The 13,314-nt window shown below is 43.1% G+C and overlaps 2 protein-coding genes across 2 annotated transcripts; both read left to right on the plus strand.

Annotated features, from left to right (window-relative positions):
* Nucleotides 1-485: 485 nt before the first annotated feature.
* tmem222b (transmembrane protein 222b) lies at nucleotides 486-9,296 on the plus strand. The gene is made up of 6 exons (XM_041956067.1): nucleotides 486-630; nucleotides 1,465-1,549; nucleotides 3,475-3,506; nucleotides 3,640-3,736; nucleotides 3,828-3,958; nucleotides 6,658-9,296. Exons 1-6 carry the CDS (start codon nucleotides 512-514, stop codon nucleotides 6,743-6,745), a joined length of 552 nt encoding a protein of 183 aa, XP_041812001.1. The 5' UTR covers nucleotides 486-511; the 3' UTR covers nucleotides 6,746-9,296.
* A 1,587-nt stretch (nucleotides 9,297-10,883) lies between these two features.
* Nucleotides 10,884-13,112, plus strand: tpbga (trophoblast glycoprotein a). Its single transcript, XM_041955846.1, has 2 exons — nucleotides 10,884-11,374; nucleotides 11,708-13,112. Exons 1-2 carry the CDS (start codon nucleotides 11,121-11,123, stop codon nucleotides 12,555-12,557), a joined length of 1,104 nt encoding a protein of 367 aa, XP_041811780.1. The 5' UTR covers nucleotides 10,884-11,120; the 3' UTR covers nucleotides 12,558-13,112.
* Nucleotides 13,113-13,314: the final 202 nt, after the last annotated feature.

Consider the following 13,314-nt stretch of genomic DNA (forward strand, 5'->3'; position numbering starts at 1 on the left):
TTAAATTAAATGTCAACTGACCGGACTCAAGAGTGAAATATGTTTTTGCGCTAAGGTCCGAGGGTTTTAAGAAAAAAACTCTCTTGTTTAACTAAAGTTTTACCGGACCGATCTAATATTCCCGTTGGCTCGCACAGACCCCGGAAGCTGCTACTGCTGCCCCAACACAGACATCAGTATCAAGCTCGCTTCCGTACGAGAAAGAGCTTTCGATTGTACCTTTCAAAATAAAATCTACCGTAAAATACCATTGTATTGCTGCTTATTTAATACGTCAGTCACTATTTTTCTGCCATAACTTCCAAGAGATATTAAATTAAGACAGAAAATGCAATCATATTTTTATGACGACGCGTATCCCTTTACTTAGCCATATCTATGACCAAAACGAGAACATATTCAATGTTATTTTGAAGCTAAAGTCACTACATTTCCGGTATTCTTCCGTGTATTTGGCTGACTTGACGCAGCCGAGAGTGGGACAAATGAAGTTCATTTTCCACAGCTGGTGATGGCGGATGTTGTTGATAAAGACACCATGAAGAATTACCACATAGCGTCTGAGAAAATAAACCCAGAGACCAGTCGTTACCCTTACTGCATTGTGTGGACACCTATCCCCGTGTTATCGTGAGTTACCGCCGTCCACAGTGCAAGTCTGCTGTTGGCCAAAACCTGGGGATATGAGACGAAGTGACAGCGCTACGTTATTAGCTTAGCTAGCTAGCAGACGTACAGTACCATCCTGTTGCTGATTAGTTACCTTTCATAACTCTGTTGTATTAGTATGGCTCGCTGTTAGTAAGAGTCACGATTATGAATTTTTGAGTATAATTTTTAATAGAAAGTAACTTTGGTGGACATATAATGAGGCAAAAATTAGAAAGCCACCTAACACCAACTAAACGGTAAACAAAACAATGCAAAACGGTTAATAAACGTTAGATTGAAAAGTTAAAGTCTACAGCTCAGTATACTTAAAGTCAGCTTTTTTTTGTTGAGGTCGAAAGTTACTATGTCGTGACAATAACGGCAAAATACTATGTCAATTATTCAATTCACTTTGTGTCAAACTCATTAAGTATCGAAATCATGCTGTTGTGAAAAGTAACGTGTGTGGTGAAGGCTGAGCAAATACAACCACAACCTATGCTACTATTGCTCCTGCTGTTTATTATTTTCCATTGCACTTGAAACTGGCAGGTTGAGTTTCAGAACCAGATGATAATTTATTATTCCCTCTTAACTACATCACACTTATGTTACACATGTAATATCACCACACCTTTACAATTATTTTAATGAGAGCCCTACATTTATATATATCTGTCACACTGGCCTCCTCTGCCTGTCCTGTATGGACCTGGTCAAAAGAAGTTACATCCACTGCTGTTTGGTCATGTGTCAGTCTGTCTATTACTTTTATGTTGTGATGTCCACATTGCATGTTTTTGTTTTGTTCAGATGGCTGCTTCCGTTCATTGGCCACATGGGAATCTGCACTTCCACTGGAGTCATCCGGGACTTTGCTGGACCTTACTTTGTCTCGGTGAGTAATGGCTGTGGTCCTGTAAGGTTTTTTTTTTAAGGGGATATCACAGCCTGTATGTGAAAGTGCTGTAAGTACAGCACAGTGGCTCTACACCAGCACAATGCATGTCAAGTAAGGCGATGACTATGAGAAGAAAGTGTTGACCTTTAGTTATAGTTACTATTATATACTACCCCTTCAGTTTGAAAGACTGAAAAGTTAAAACTTGCTCTCCTCACAGAGGATGGCAGTTCAAGTCCTTCACAATGGATCCTATAGTAACTCTGTTGGACAGCAAAACAAGAGTTTACAAATGTCAAATGAAACTTATGAAACCACTCCTGCTGAATAATGGACTTATTTTCACTGTGTTTCGAATGCATACGTTCCTTGGCAGAATATGGCTAAGTACACAGCCTCAGTCTTAGAAAAAGGGGAGTCACAGGCGTACTTCATGCACGCTAAGCAGCGAGCCAAGGATGTAGGTAAAAAGCCTTGATTAGTTAGGGCTTGTCAAAGTAAAAAATCTATCACAAAAGGAAAATGCTGACCAGTTTCAACCCACACTGGGTCTTCGTCAAGGCCTGGCTGGAAAGAGGAGTAGTTTTTCTTGTTACATCTTTAGTTATGTTTGTTTGTCACTTGTAACCAGTGTAATCTAACCATAATAATGAACAAACTGTGCATTCAGTCCAGTTTGAGTAATAGATCCATGAGATCTAAAGCTTAACAGACACTAAAACACTGCGCCGGGGTCTATGAAGAAGGATTTTACTCTCTTGACAGTTACAATGGCAGCAATCTTTGTATCTTTTTTAGTAGAAATACTGTGTTCATGTTACAGAGTAATTTACCAGAAAGGTGTCCCTGCATGGATTTGATTGGCCAGCACAGCAGCTTGACGGATGATGTCATGCTGTGTTGTGGCAGAAGTTGAGCCAGGTTCTGCTTTGCCACGCGATCTTGTGTTGTTTTGCTGGAGCCCCCTGCATTGGCACCCCTGCTGTATCAAAGCAGTCATCCTGTTCACATGAATGAGGGCCTGCTTTTTTCCATGCAGTGCGGTTGTCTGTTGTGAAGTTTTCAATCAACAGCAATGTGTAATACAGCTGTTGCACATACTTTTGAAGTGTGTCTAATTTGACAGCAGTAACATACAACTACAGCGTCACACAAGATCCCACGTGTTGGAACCAAATGTGATTTAGTGGTGCTTTATAGAGCCACTTTCAGGCAAACCACCAATGCCAAAATATTTAACAATTTCTCATATTTTGCACTCAAAGAAAATGATTTTACACACAGTGTTGTGAAGATTCCCAAGTCAGCTCTTTCAAACATATTGGATTGTCATAATTATTTTGTTCTCAGCACATAACCCTAACCCCCCTGCTGAAGAAGAATTTGTAGCAGGACATAAGGCGCTCAAATTCAGTAAACTGTTTTCAAAGCTGCCTCGTTCTGGAGGAGAAAGAACCAGATCATCCAGATAGTGGTGCTGCCACATGTAGCTTCACACATTTAACTTGGACTCATTTGGCCTTTGCACACAAACAAAGTTGATGGTAAATACAGACAAACAGGATATGAGGCACATTTCCTAAATTCCACCATCTAAACCATCTAAATTACATATTTTGGTTTCCAAAGAGCCCGAAAATGTGTCAGTGCACATGTGACTGTTGATCACATCATGAGACACAGTTTGTTTTTGAGTTAGTAAATCTTTCAAACGGCTGATTTGGTTTTCTGTTTTTACTGCCAAATAATTAGCTGCACAGGTTTGGACCGACTGATGGTGCTACAATTGCATTTAGTATTAGTGTGGTAAAAAAAAAAACATACAAAGAGCCCAGGGGAATTAAAGAAACAGGATGACACAAATGATAACTGAATCTGTTTGGAAATGGTAAATGGCACTGAACATTCCTCTGGTTTTACAGGAAGACAACATGGCTTTTGGAAGACCAACAAAGTGAGTAAATAAAAATATTGTTTCCGAGTGTTGTGATTATGCAGTTGCACAGATTTTACGGTGAACATATTGCTACAGAGAAGTAGTGAGAGCCAAACTTACTCAACAGTCCCGTTTGTTTTTCTCTTTGAAGGTACTGGATGCTTGACGTTAGCAAAGTGTACGCCAGTGGCTCCAACGCCTGGGACACAGCGGTACACGATGCTTCAGAGGAGTACAAGCACAGGATGGTATATAAGTGGTCTCGTGGACATGTCTTTTTATGGGCTTTACAAATGTGAAGACACCAGTCGTGATTTGTACTCTTTGTTTTCTCCAAAGCACAACCTCTGTTGTGACAACTGTCACTCACATGTTGCCATGGCTCTGAATCTGATGCGGTATGAAAACAGCACCTCATGGAACATGGTCAACCTCTGCCTCCTTGCTCTGATCCATGGAAAACATGTCAGGTAAGACGGGGTAACATGTCCACTCTGTGGGAGTACTGCTTGCTGGGGTTAGACTGGTATATGGTCCACAAAACAAAATGAATGCTCCAACTACAGCAAAGATGGTTGAGTTGTTGGAATTCCACTCGACTTGTACTGTTGATCTCAGTGTGTGAAAACATAAATATGCTGCAAATCACATCAAGTCTGTTTTTAATAGAGTCGGTTGGCATTGTCAGCCAAAACAGGCGTGACCCCACAAGCCAGTCACCATTTGTTAGGAGCAGAATGTAAAAAGCCACAGAAACAAATGCAACGGTTGTTGTGTGGGTTTGTTTTTGGAAAATCCACTACACAGATGTTAAAGATTACACTAACGTTAATTTAAAAACATAATAGATAATAGCTTTAATTCTGCACGTTGATCTTTAGAAGTGTCTGAGTCCTAATGCTGCATTTGACATGAAAATACGTGACTGACTCACAGCACAAATCCTCCACTAAATCATAAAAGGGAATCATGCTTTTTCATAAATAAACACGATCACTAGCCAGTCTGAATGCTGCACAGTCACAGGAAATCTACAGCTGAGGCAGAAAATATTAGGACACTGCTGATATGTCTTTTATTGTCGTGGCTCTAATCTAGCCCAGTGGATTTTAAATTAAATGGTGAACGATAACTACGAGGTTAAAGTGCTAAAGGGTGTTGGAGGGTGTTCACGCCCATAGTAGATAAACGGCATAGGAACAATCTTCCAATTTTTGGACAGTGCAATAGGAAATGTTCTCGACTGGCCATCTCAGTCACCTGATCTTAGTCCAACTGAACAGGTGGTTCACAAACTCAAGCCCCTGAAACAAGCCAGAAGAGAAGATATCTGCTACACAGCCCTGGCAGAGCATCGCCAGGGAAGTGCCTGCTCATCAAATCAACACCATCAAATTAATGCCAAGAGTCAGCACTTCAAACTTGTAGTCATTATTTGATTTCAGATCCACTGTGCTGCAGTAGAGCCAACACAATGAACATGGTTCCACTGCTAACTGTCAGGAACGAGGATAACCACATTATTCACCCTGTATTTTCAAGACAAAATTGATTCATTGCTATATACAGTATGCTGTAGGTTGTATGTTAGATCTGATGTATTTCAATAACAAAACTACAACAGCAATTCGAACAAAAATGTTAAGCAGCAAAATTTGGCTACTGCAGGCATAAGCTGCTGCAGCTACAGTGGTATTTAGATAAGTAGGAAGGTGAGACTTTCACTGCCTTTAGGCAAGTACAATTAATACTAGCAGTACAGTTATCCTGGACAATATGTATTTTTTGTAATGGTTTGAAATAATTTGGCATCAGCACAGAAAATTGCCAATTTCTTCTGTCCAAAAATACCAGGATTTTACTTCCCTTAGAGCGCCAAACTAGTGCCTACCCTATAATCTACAGTTGCTGTCCTCTAAGCCACTGCGAGAAGTAGGGCTGAAGCTTGTGAATGAGGTCTCTCACTGGGATCCCAGAGGGTCGGACATGATTTCACTGGTATGCCTTGAACCTGTTGTGTCTCAGGACAGGAGAGAGAGAGCCCTGATTCTAGGGATGTATTAGGAGTGTATGTAGGACATTCCTCCAGAAGGCCTTTTCATGCTGGTGTTACAGCAGTGGACTGCACATCCCAGTAGATTTCTGCTGATTGTTGGAAAGTAAGAAGTTGATTCTACAACACAGTTCAAGTCACTGTAGTCATTCCCTTCCGTAGCCACTTTGTGTGCAATGGTGACTATATCAGCATCAAGGCAGCAGTCAGTTTCATTCACTTGGGAAAAGAAACACCCAAACTCTGTTAAATGCTAAAGAGCTGTCATGAAATCAGCTGCACAGATTCAACAAGAAGTCAAGAGGAAGTTTTTACAGACTGTCAGGGACAGTCAATAATACGGCTGTCAAGCAACTGAAAAAAAATCATCTAATTAATTACAAGCTTTGTGATTAAATAAGTTGCACATATAATATGTGACAGTAGATGTTCAGGTTCAGTCTGCGTCTGGTGGTGGTCTTGGTGCATTGTGACCTTATTGAATGTAAGTGTAAATGCAATCGCAAACATTCAAATAACTATGGGGGATAAGGTGCTGTGTCCTGAACCTGTTGCTAGGTACCAAATTGTCACCATGACACTCTTCCCAGCTGTATAGTCATGTGCGTCTCTCGCCTGGATAACAACGGTCATAGTCTTACACAAATGAAATCAAAAGTTTGTTGGTACACATGTAGGTCTTCCCCCCACTTCAAAAAGTAATCAGAAGTCAATACCATTGACATCTTTGTGCCTGACTCACATCTTTTTTGTTTGTTTTTTTGCACCCATGCAAATGAGAGAAGTGTGTAAGAAGGAAGAAGAAGCTGCTCAAGATCTCAAGTGGATCTCTCCACATGTTCATACATGTGTTAGTGGAATCAGGTTAAATCATATCTACATATAATCTGGATATGTGACACATTTAATGCAAGCATAAAGTGCTCACTGTTTATATGAAATGATTGTTGTTATGGTTGCAGGAAGTGCAAGGCTGTTGATGATTTGTGGCCTGTCTTCAGCAGGAAATTATCAGGACTGTGACGGGGGGGGGGGGTCCTACAAAAATGCACATCACCACCTCCATGCTCTTCTGCTCACCTTCATTTTTCTGTCTCTCCTCTCTCTCTGATGCAGCTGTGCAGGCTTTCTGAAGACCTGGCTGCCTTTCCTGATGCTGATGGGCATCATACTCACGGTGGCCCTGACCCTCAACCTGCGGTGACCTGGGAGGCAGGTTGAGGACACAGTGGAACCCCTGCAGGTCGGATGAGAGGTTGACCATTTAGACAACAAGGGGTGCATCGCACGGTGTCGAGCAAAAGTAACCGAGGAGATAAAGACTTTCCTCCTCCAAGCGGAGATTGTGGAACGGGAAGGTCCAACACATGTACACCAACACATGCCTGGTTTGTGGAAAGCAGGCGGCCTGTTACTGGCAATAGTCCAGTGGTGAAGCTGGAATGCCCAGAGATGTAAATTCATTTATATTCAGTCATTTGCTTTGAGAGAAGTGACTGAACACTCCCCCACCACCACAACTACCAGGACCACACAGACACACTTAATGGATTATGATTATTGAAAGCCTAGCAGCAGGTTTAAGCCATTGGCACCTGCGAAGTGTAGAAGTTGAGTAGCTGTATTAATAGTAGAGGTATGTACATTGTTGGATTCTCTGAGGAAAGCACATCCATGCCTTGCTTTCAGATTTTGATGACCTTACATTGTAATGGATTGGGAGTGTAATCCCATGTTTCCGTGCTTCCAGAAAGTCATTTTTATACTGGAGAGAACAAACATGTTAAATCAATTAGATGCCTTTCTAGGGAATTTATTGCATTTCATGCTTGATCTAATGTAGCTCTTCTACAGTACTGCTACTTAAACCTAGATACGCCAGAGCATATTTTTGTGCATTTTCTTACTTGTATTCAAACTCTGTAGGATATCAAAAAGTCTGCATCTTCTAAAAAGAGATATTTTCTCAAAGATATGTTTTACATGCATTACACGTATCACCTCATGGTACTACTTTCATAGGTTTACGATAAATGTTTTCATACCTTTAACTACACGTCATCAGTGCAACGATTGTAGCAACCTCAATGAATGTGGCTGTGGAAAATACCAACAGAACAGTAAAGCTCCTTTTGGTTTTCTATACTTGTGCCAAATGTAGGAGAATGGGAGACCAACTTAAACTGTGTCCTTAAATATGCTGTTCTTTAGCGGAACAGCCCCGTGTTGACTCCAAAGTCGTTGAATCAAAAGCCTGGTCTGAGAGATGTTTAGTTTTTCATTACAAATCTTGACTTTATGGGAAGAAATGCGAGTCAGTGCCTAAAAATGACCTCTCTCACAGATCCCTTATATATTATATTTTCAGTTGTGTAGTTATTTTTGATGTGCTTTGAAAATCGTTAAATCCACATGATGGTTGGCACTCGAAATCCGTTGCCATGGCTGTCGCGAGTAAATTCAAATCCCCTCATTGTTTGCAGTCAAACAGAAAAAAAGTGTTGAGCCCTCTCTTTGTCCGCGGTGCTGCCAGAAGCAGCAGGTAGCCAGGATCCTCAGGTTTTTCACACTCGCCAAGCCCTGCTGAACACCCCCACTCTCCCCACAGCGCCTGGCCAGCGTCACTCCTGCTGTTTTCCACCTCTGCAGATCAGATTCGAAGGTCATTGTGAAATGTCACCGCTTTGATATATGCCGGCCAACATCCTGCAATAATCCAAAGTAGATGTCATTTAAGTGTGAGCCTATGAATTAAAATCAGTTTTATTTTCTGTTTGGAGGGTTTAACATTAGGGCTAACGCAGTGCCAGTTTTCTAGACTTTGCTCTCCTGATTGGGCTTCTGTTGAAAACAGATATTCTGTGGCCTCTTGTGTGTATTTCACCCATGTTGCCTGTAAATATTTGAACACATTATACTCTACACCAGGTGCTCTTATATACTTTGCAAACTTGATCGCTCCTTCTACAGATTTAGCCTCTGAATAATTTACAGTTCAGTTTTTGTTCTCTTTACTCCACTTCTGCATATCATCTCTGCTCGGCAACCAAGCAGACTTGTGCCTGAACGAGTGTGCGATCGTGTGTGTGCGAGTCATGCACACGGCAGTTGGAGAGAGAGCATGTGATTGCATGCCAGCATATGTGTATAGCATGCATGCAAGAATACGAGTGTTTGGGAAGCTCATGTTTGACTCATACTGTGGCTTCGTGATTAATAATCAGCTGCATTTCATTGCAGCCAACTGCCTAGTGATTGATTTCTATACTTATTACTGCATATCTTCCTCTTAATCTTTTTATGTGACTGCTAGTAACCCTTAGCAAGAATAAATAATAAATTAGATTGTAACAGGCCTGCTTAAGTTAATGTTGATTTGACTCAGTAGCCTGTGCCGTACCGTGTGTAGCTACAGACTTTGTAGATTAGAGCTGCAGAGTCCTTTTCTCAAGGCTTTAAAACAAGGAAGCAGATAGAAATCTGCCCTCAGTTTGAACAGTGGATGCTGTTCGGGCAATATTTTAAACCTTTTTACTGTGACACTTTTGCTTTTTTTAAAGCCATGTCACTAGTAACTAGTGTGAAAAGGTGACCACCTTTTGTTGTAAATTAAGATTTTGAACTTTGGCTTCAAGCGAGCAGACTGGTAGCCATGCATTCACTGTAATGTCACTAAAAGTAGCTTGTGTTTTAAAAAAAAAAATCTTCAAACATGCTCATTATGCCTGAACTGCAGTGAAACTTTGCACCTCTTTCCAAACTTGCGTTAATGTGGCTATGGAAAATACTTATAGAAACAAGCAGGAAAGTGGAAGTCCCTTTGGGTCTCTGTAATTGCGCTAAATGTTGGAAAATGGGAGAGAAACTGTCACTGAATATCCAACTTGTTTGCTTCAGTGAAACAGCTCATTCATTACATTGTGAGCTGTGGAAGGCAATGAATGAATGGCCCTTTGAGAACAGTGGTTGAAACTCAAAACATTGTCATTATTACTGCTTCTGACATACAAATATATATGTGTGTTTTAGGAAGAGAGGCAGAAATTGTGAAGACAAATGCTCCACCAAGCCTTTATTGGAGTGCATGTGCAAGAATGCAATATTCAGTGGAGATCATTTGAATGGTTTTAGATGCTGCCTGCTGCGGTGCCTTGCTGTATCCAAGAGCCAGGTCCAGGAATGTGGAGACCTGTGGTCCTCGCGATTCAGTCCGTTGATAAAAGACAGTTGGGATGCTATTATTAGTGCCACTATCAATATATACGTATACCAGTCTGCAGTTTCAAAACCCTCTTTTGTTTCTCTAATCCCCAGAATATCCTTTATGCTGCAGATAATGTAGCCCACGGGAAATTTTAAGACTCCTGCAAGTGACTGTGTGAACTCTGAATGTGTTTATGACTTACAGCTATAATACCAATAAAGATGTCTATTATTGTAGAAATTTGTGGGAGTTTTTCTAACTTGGAAGTCCGTCATTGAATTATGGTGACTGAGTTTCATCAAGGCTGTCAGCAGGAGGGATGATGTTAGGATTTCAAGGCTCTCTGAGCCATGAAAGGCCAAGCCCCCCCCCCCCCCTCAGGTTTCTATAAATACTCTCACAAGTGATTCCTGTAATAATCATCAGAATCTGTCAGAATAAACATTCAGGGAGAAGCCGTCACAGCTGTGATACTCTGCCATCAAGTGGCTAGAAGTCCCACTCAATGGCCATTATCCCGCAGAGCATCGTGGCATTCAAAAAAAGGGGGATCAAAGGCTTTGCAGTCTCGCCCCCCGACCACCCCTCCCCCGCGTTTACCATACCACCTGGGTAGGTGGGAATGACCCGGGACATCACATTCAGCAACTAGTAGAAGTGAAGTTAAGACAAAATCAATGCGGTTAGTAGCATTTGTCATAAAAAGCTCCTCTATAATCCAAGAATGGAGTAATAATAATCATAAGACAGTCATTACTGATGAGACATTTTCACACAGACACAAATACTAAACAGCCGCGATGGGACTTTCATTACAGAAAACTGATTTTGCTTATTATTTGATCTGCGATACAGTGATCAAAGTTCAGATTTCCACATCCAGTTGTGCGCTGAGGTGCAGGGACTAACATGGGCCAGCAGCCCCGCGCGTGACGACCATGAAGATATAGAGAGAGCCGAGAGCTGAACCACCATCCCTCCTCATCCGCGTCCCCTGCCAGTGGTTTCTCCTCGAGCCTGAGAGGAAGATCTGGAGGATCCGGTCCGGGTGCAGGCGGGAGAGAAGCCCCTCCCCGCAGATCATGACACAAGGCGATGGTCCTTTTAACTTCATTGTTGCAGAAGAAGCGACGCCCCGCTTCGCCACGGCTGAGGATCAAACACCCCCTCTGATCAGCACGACCCCCGGTTTTGTTCTCATGGAAATGAGACCCTGCCTCCGGGCCACACTTTCTGCGGAGATGCAAAGTTGAAGCGCATTCCCAGCCGGGACGACAGAGGGGAAGGATGTGCAGCAGGAGCTGATCGTTTCGCCGATCCAGTTTTCTGCGCGTTTCTTCGTCGTCCCCGCTCGCCGCACACTTTTCTGGGCAACATGCGGGATCTGGCGCGGCGCGTCATTTTCTGCGCGCTGCTCGGCTCCCTTTACGCGTCGTGCCCTCCGCGCTGCGAGTGCTCGGAGGCGGCTCACACCGTGAAGTGCGTCTCCAGAGACCTGCGGAGTATCCCGACTGAGATCCCCGGATACACCAGGAATCTGTTCATAACGGGGAACCAAATCAGTCGAATCGGTCCGGAGTCTTTTAAAGGGCTGGATAACGTGACCAACCTGTCTCTGAGCAACAACAGGTAAGACTCCTCGTGTTTTAATTCAAACCAAACATTTTATTCCTGTAATATAGTTTGAGGAACAGTTTGTCTCATTTTTCTTCATCACTTGCTCCTTATTGTTCCTGAAATATGGCAGCTGAGCAGATTTCATGATTTAGGTTATAACAGGGCCACTGAAGGTCTATCAATGTGAATTCAAATGGAAGCTACATTCAAATTTATTTTAGTTTTGACCCAAAATACATCAATCCTGTCTTAATGTGTAGAAACATCAGTTCTTTTTACCACTTTCTTGCTCTTCTGTGTGATTTAAACGTGAGGATGATTTCTCATGGATCTTCTCAAATCCAGAATTTCGGAGGTGGAATCGCACACCTTTGCCGGACTCCGCAGCCTTCGCTCTCTGGATATGAGCAACAACCAGCTGGCGGTCATTCACCCAGAGGCCTTCACCGTGCAGAACCAGTCTCTGCGGGAGCTCAACCTGAGCCGGGCCCTCTACAACCACTCGTCGGTGACGGACTTGGCCACGTCTCTCCGCTGGAGCTCCCTGGGGAACCTGAGGGGGCTGGACCTCTCTGACAACAGCCTCATATATTTACCCTCACGCATCTTCTCCCACCTGACCAGCCTGCGGCGGCTCCAGCTTTCCAACAACTCCCTGGTGGCCATCCACAACTCCACCTTCTCGGGTTTGGAGCATCTGGAGGAGCTCGACCTGACCCTCAATGCCATCAAAATGGTGCCCGAGGAGGGCCTGCGAGAGCTGGACTCCCTGCCCGGCGCCGCTCTTCTGCTGGGGGAAAACCCGTTCACGTGCAAATGTGGAATCGAACCTTTTGCTCTGTGGCTCAACAGATCACAGGGGCGCGTCAGAGACGCTGAGGACCTCATGTGCGCCTTCCCGGCCAGCATGAGGAACACGTCAATGCTCGCTGTGGGCTCGTTGACTCTGGGGTGCCACCAGAGGAACACTGGGGCTGACCTCGCTTTGCAGACCTCCTACGTCTTCTTGGGTATCGTCCTGGGCTTCATAGGCCTCATCTTTCTTTTTGTACTATATCTCAACCGCAAGGGCATCAAGAAGCGGATCTACGACATGCGCGACGCCTGCAGGGAGGTGTGGGAGGGCTATCACTATCGCTTCGAGATCGACTCTGGCCCCAGGTTATCGCAGGTCTCCACAGGCGGTGACATGTGAGCGGACAGTCAGCCCTGGTGTATTTTCTAACGACAGTGACTCTTTTTTAGTGCATCTACCAGTAGCCAAATGTAAAAAATTGTACAGATTTGTCTGTAAATATATATATTCACTAGAGTTACTGATCTTCCTGCCTTGTTGATTAAAGCATGCACTGCCCATCTTTCCTCAGTACACAATGAATACGCCCTTTTAATACAGAATATCTCAGATTTGTTTGTTCTCCGGAATCAAATGGACGTGAATGTTGTGCAGCAAGTTCACTGATTGATATTTCTTATATTCCTGCCTGCTCCTTATGCCCACACAACAGCAACAGCAAGTGCCTAAACGCAACTAGGTGTTGTTTCCTAATCGGTTCAGAGTGATCTGAACTGAACTCACATCCTACAACTCCTGAGTCCAAAAAAGCTGGAACGCTGTGTAACTTGTTAATCCTTTTAGACAAATACTCAATAGAAAACAGTACAAAGACAATATGTTTAATGTTTGACCTCATCAGCTTCATTGATTTTTATAAATATCTGCTCATTCTGAAATTGATGCAGCATCATGTTTCAAACAAGTTTGGACAGGAGCAACAAAAGACTGGGAAAGATGTGGAACGCTCCAAAAACACCTGTTTGGATCATTCCACATGTAAACAGGTTGATAGTATCATGATTGGCTCAGTCGCTCACAAGCGAGGATGGAGCAGGGTTCACCACTTTGTGAAGACATGATTGGATAAAGGATGTTGCTGCATGTGCTCAGGAAC

This window comes from Chelmon rostratus, chromosome 16, assembly GCF_017976325.1.
Source record: "Chelmon rostratus isolate fCheRos1 chromosome 16, fCheRos1.pri, whole genome shotgun sequence".
Taxonomy (NCBI): Eukaryota; Metazoa; Chordata; class Actinopteri; order Chaetodontiformes; family Chaetodontidae; genus Chelmon; species Chelmon rostratus.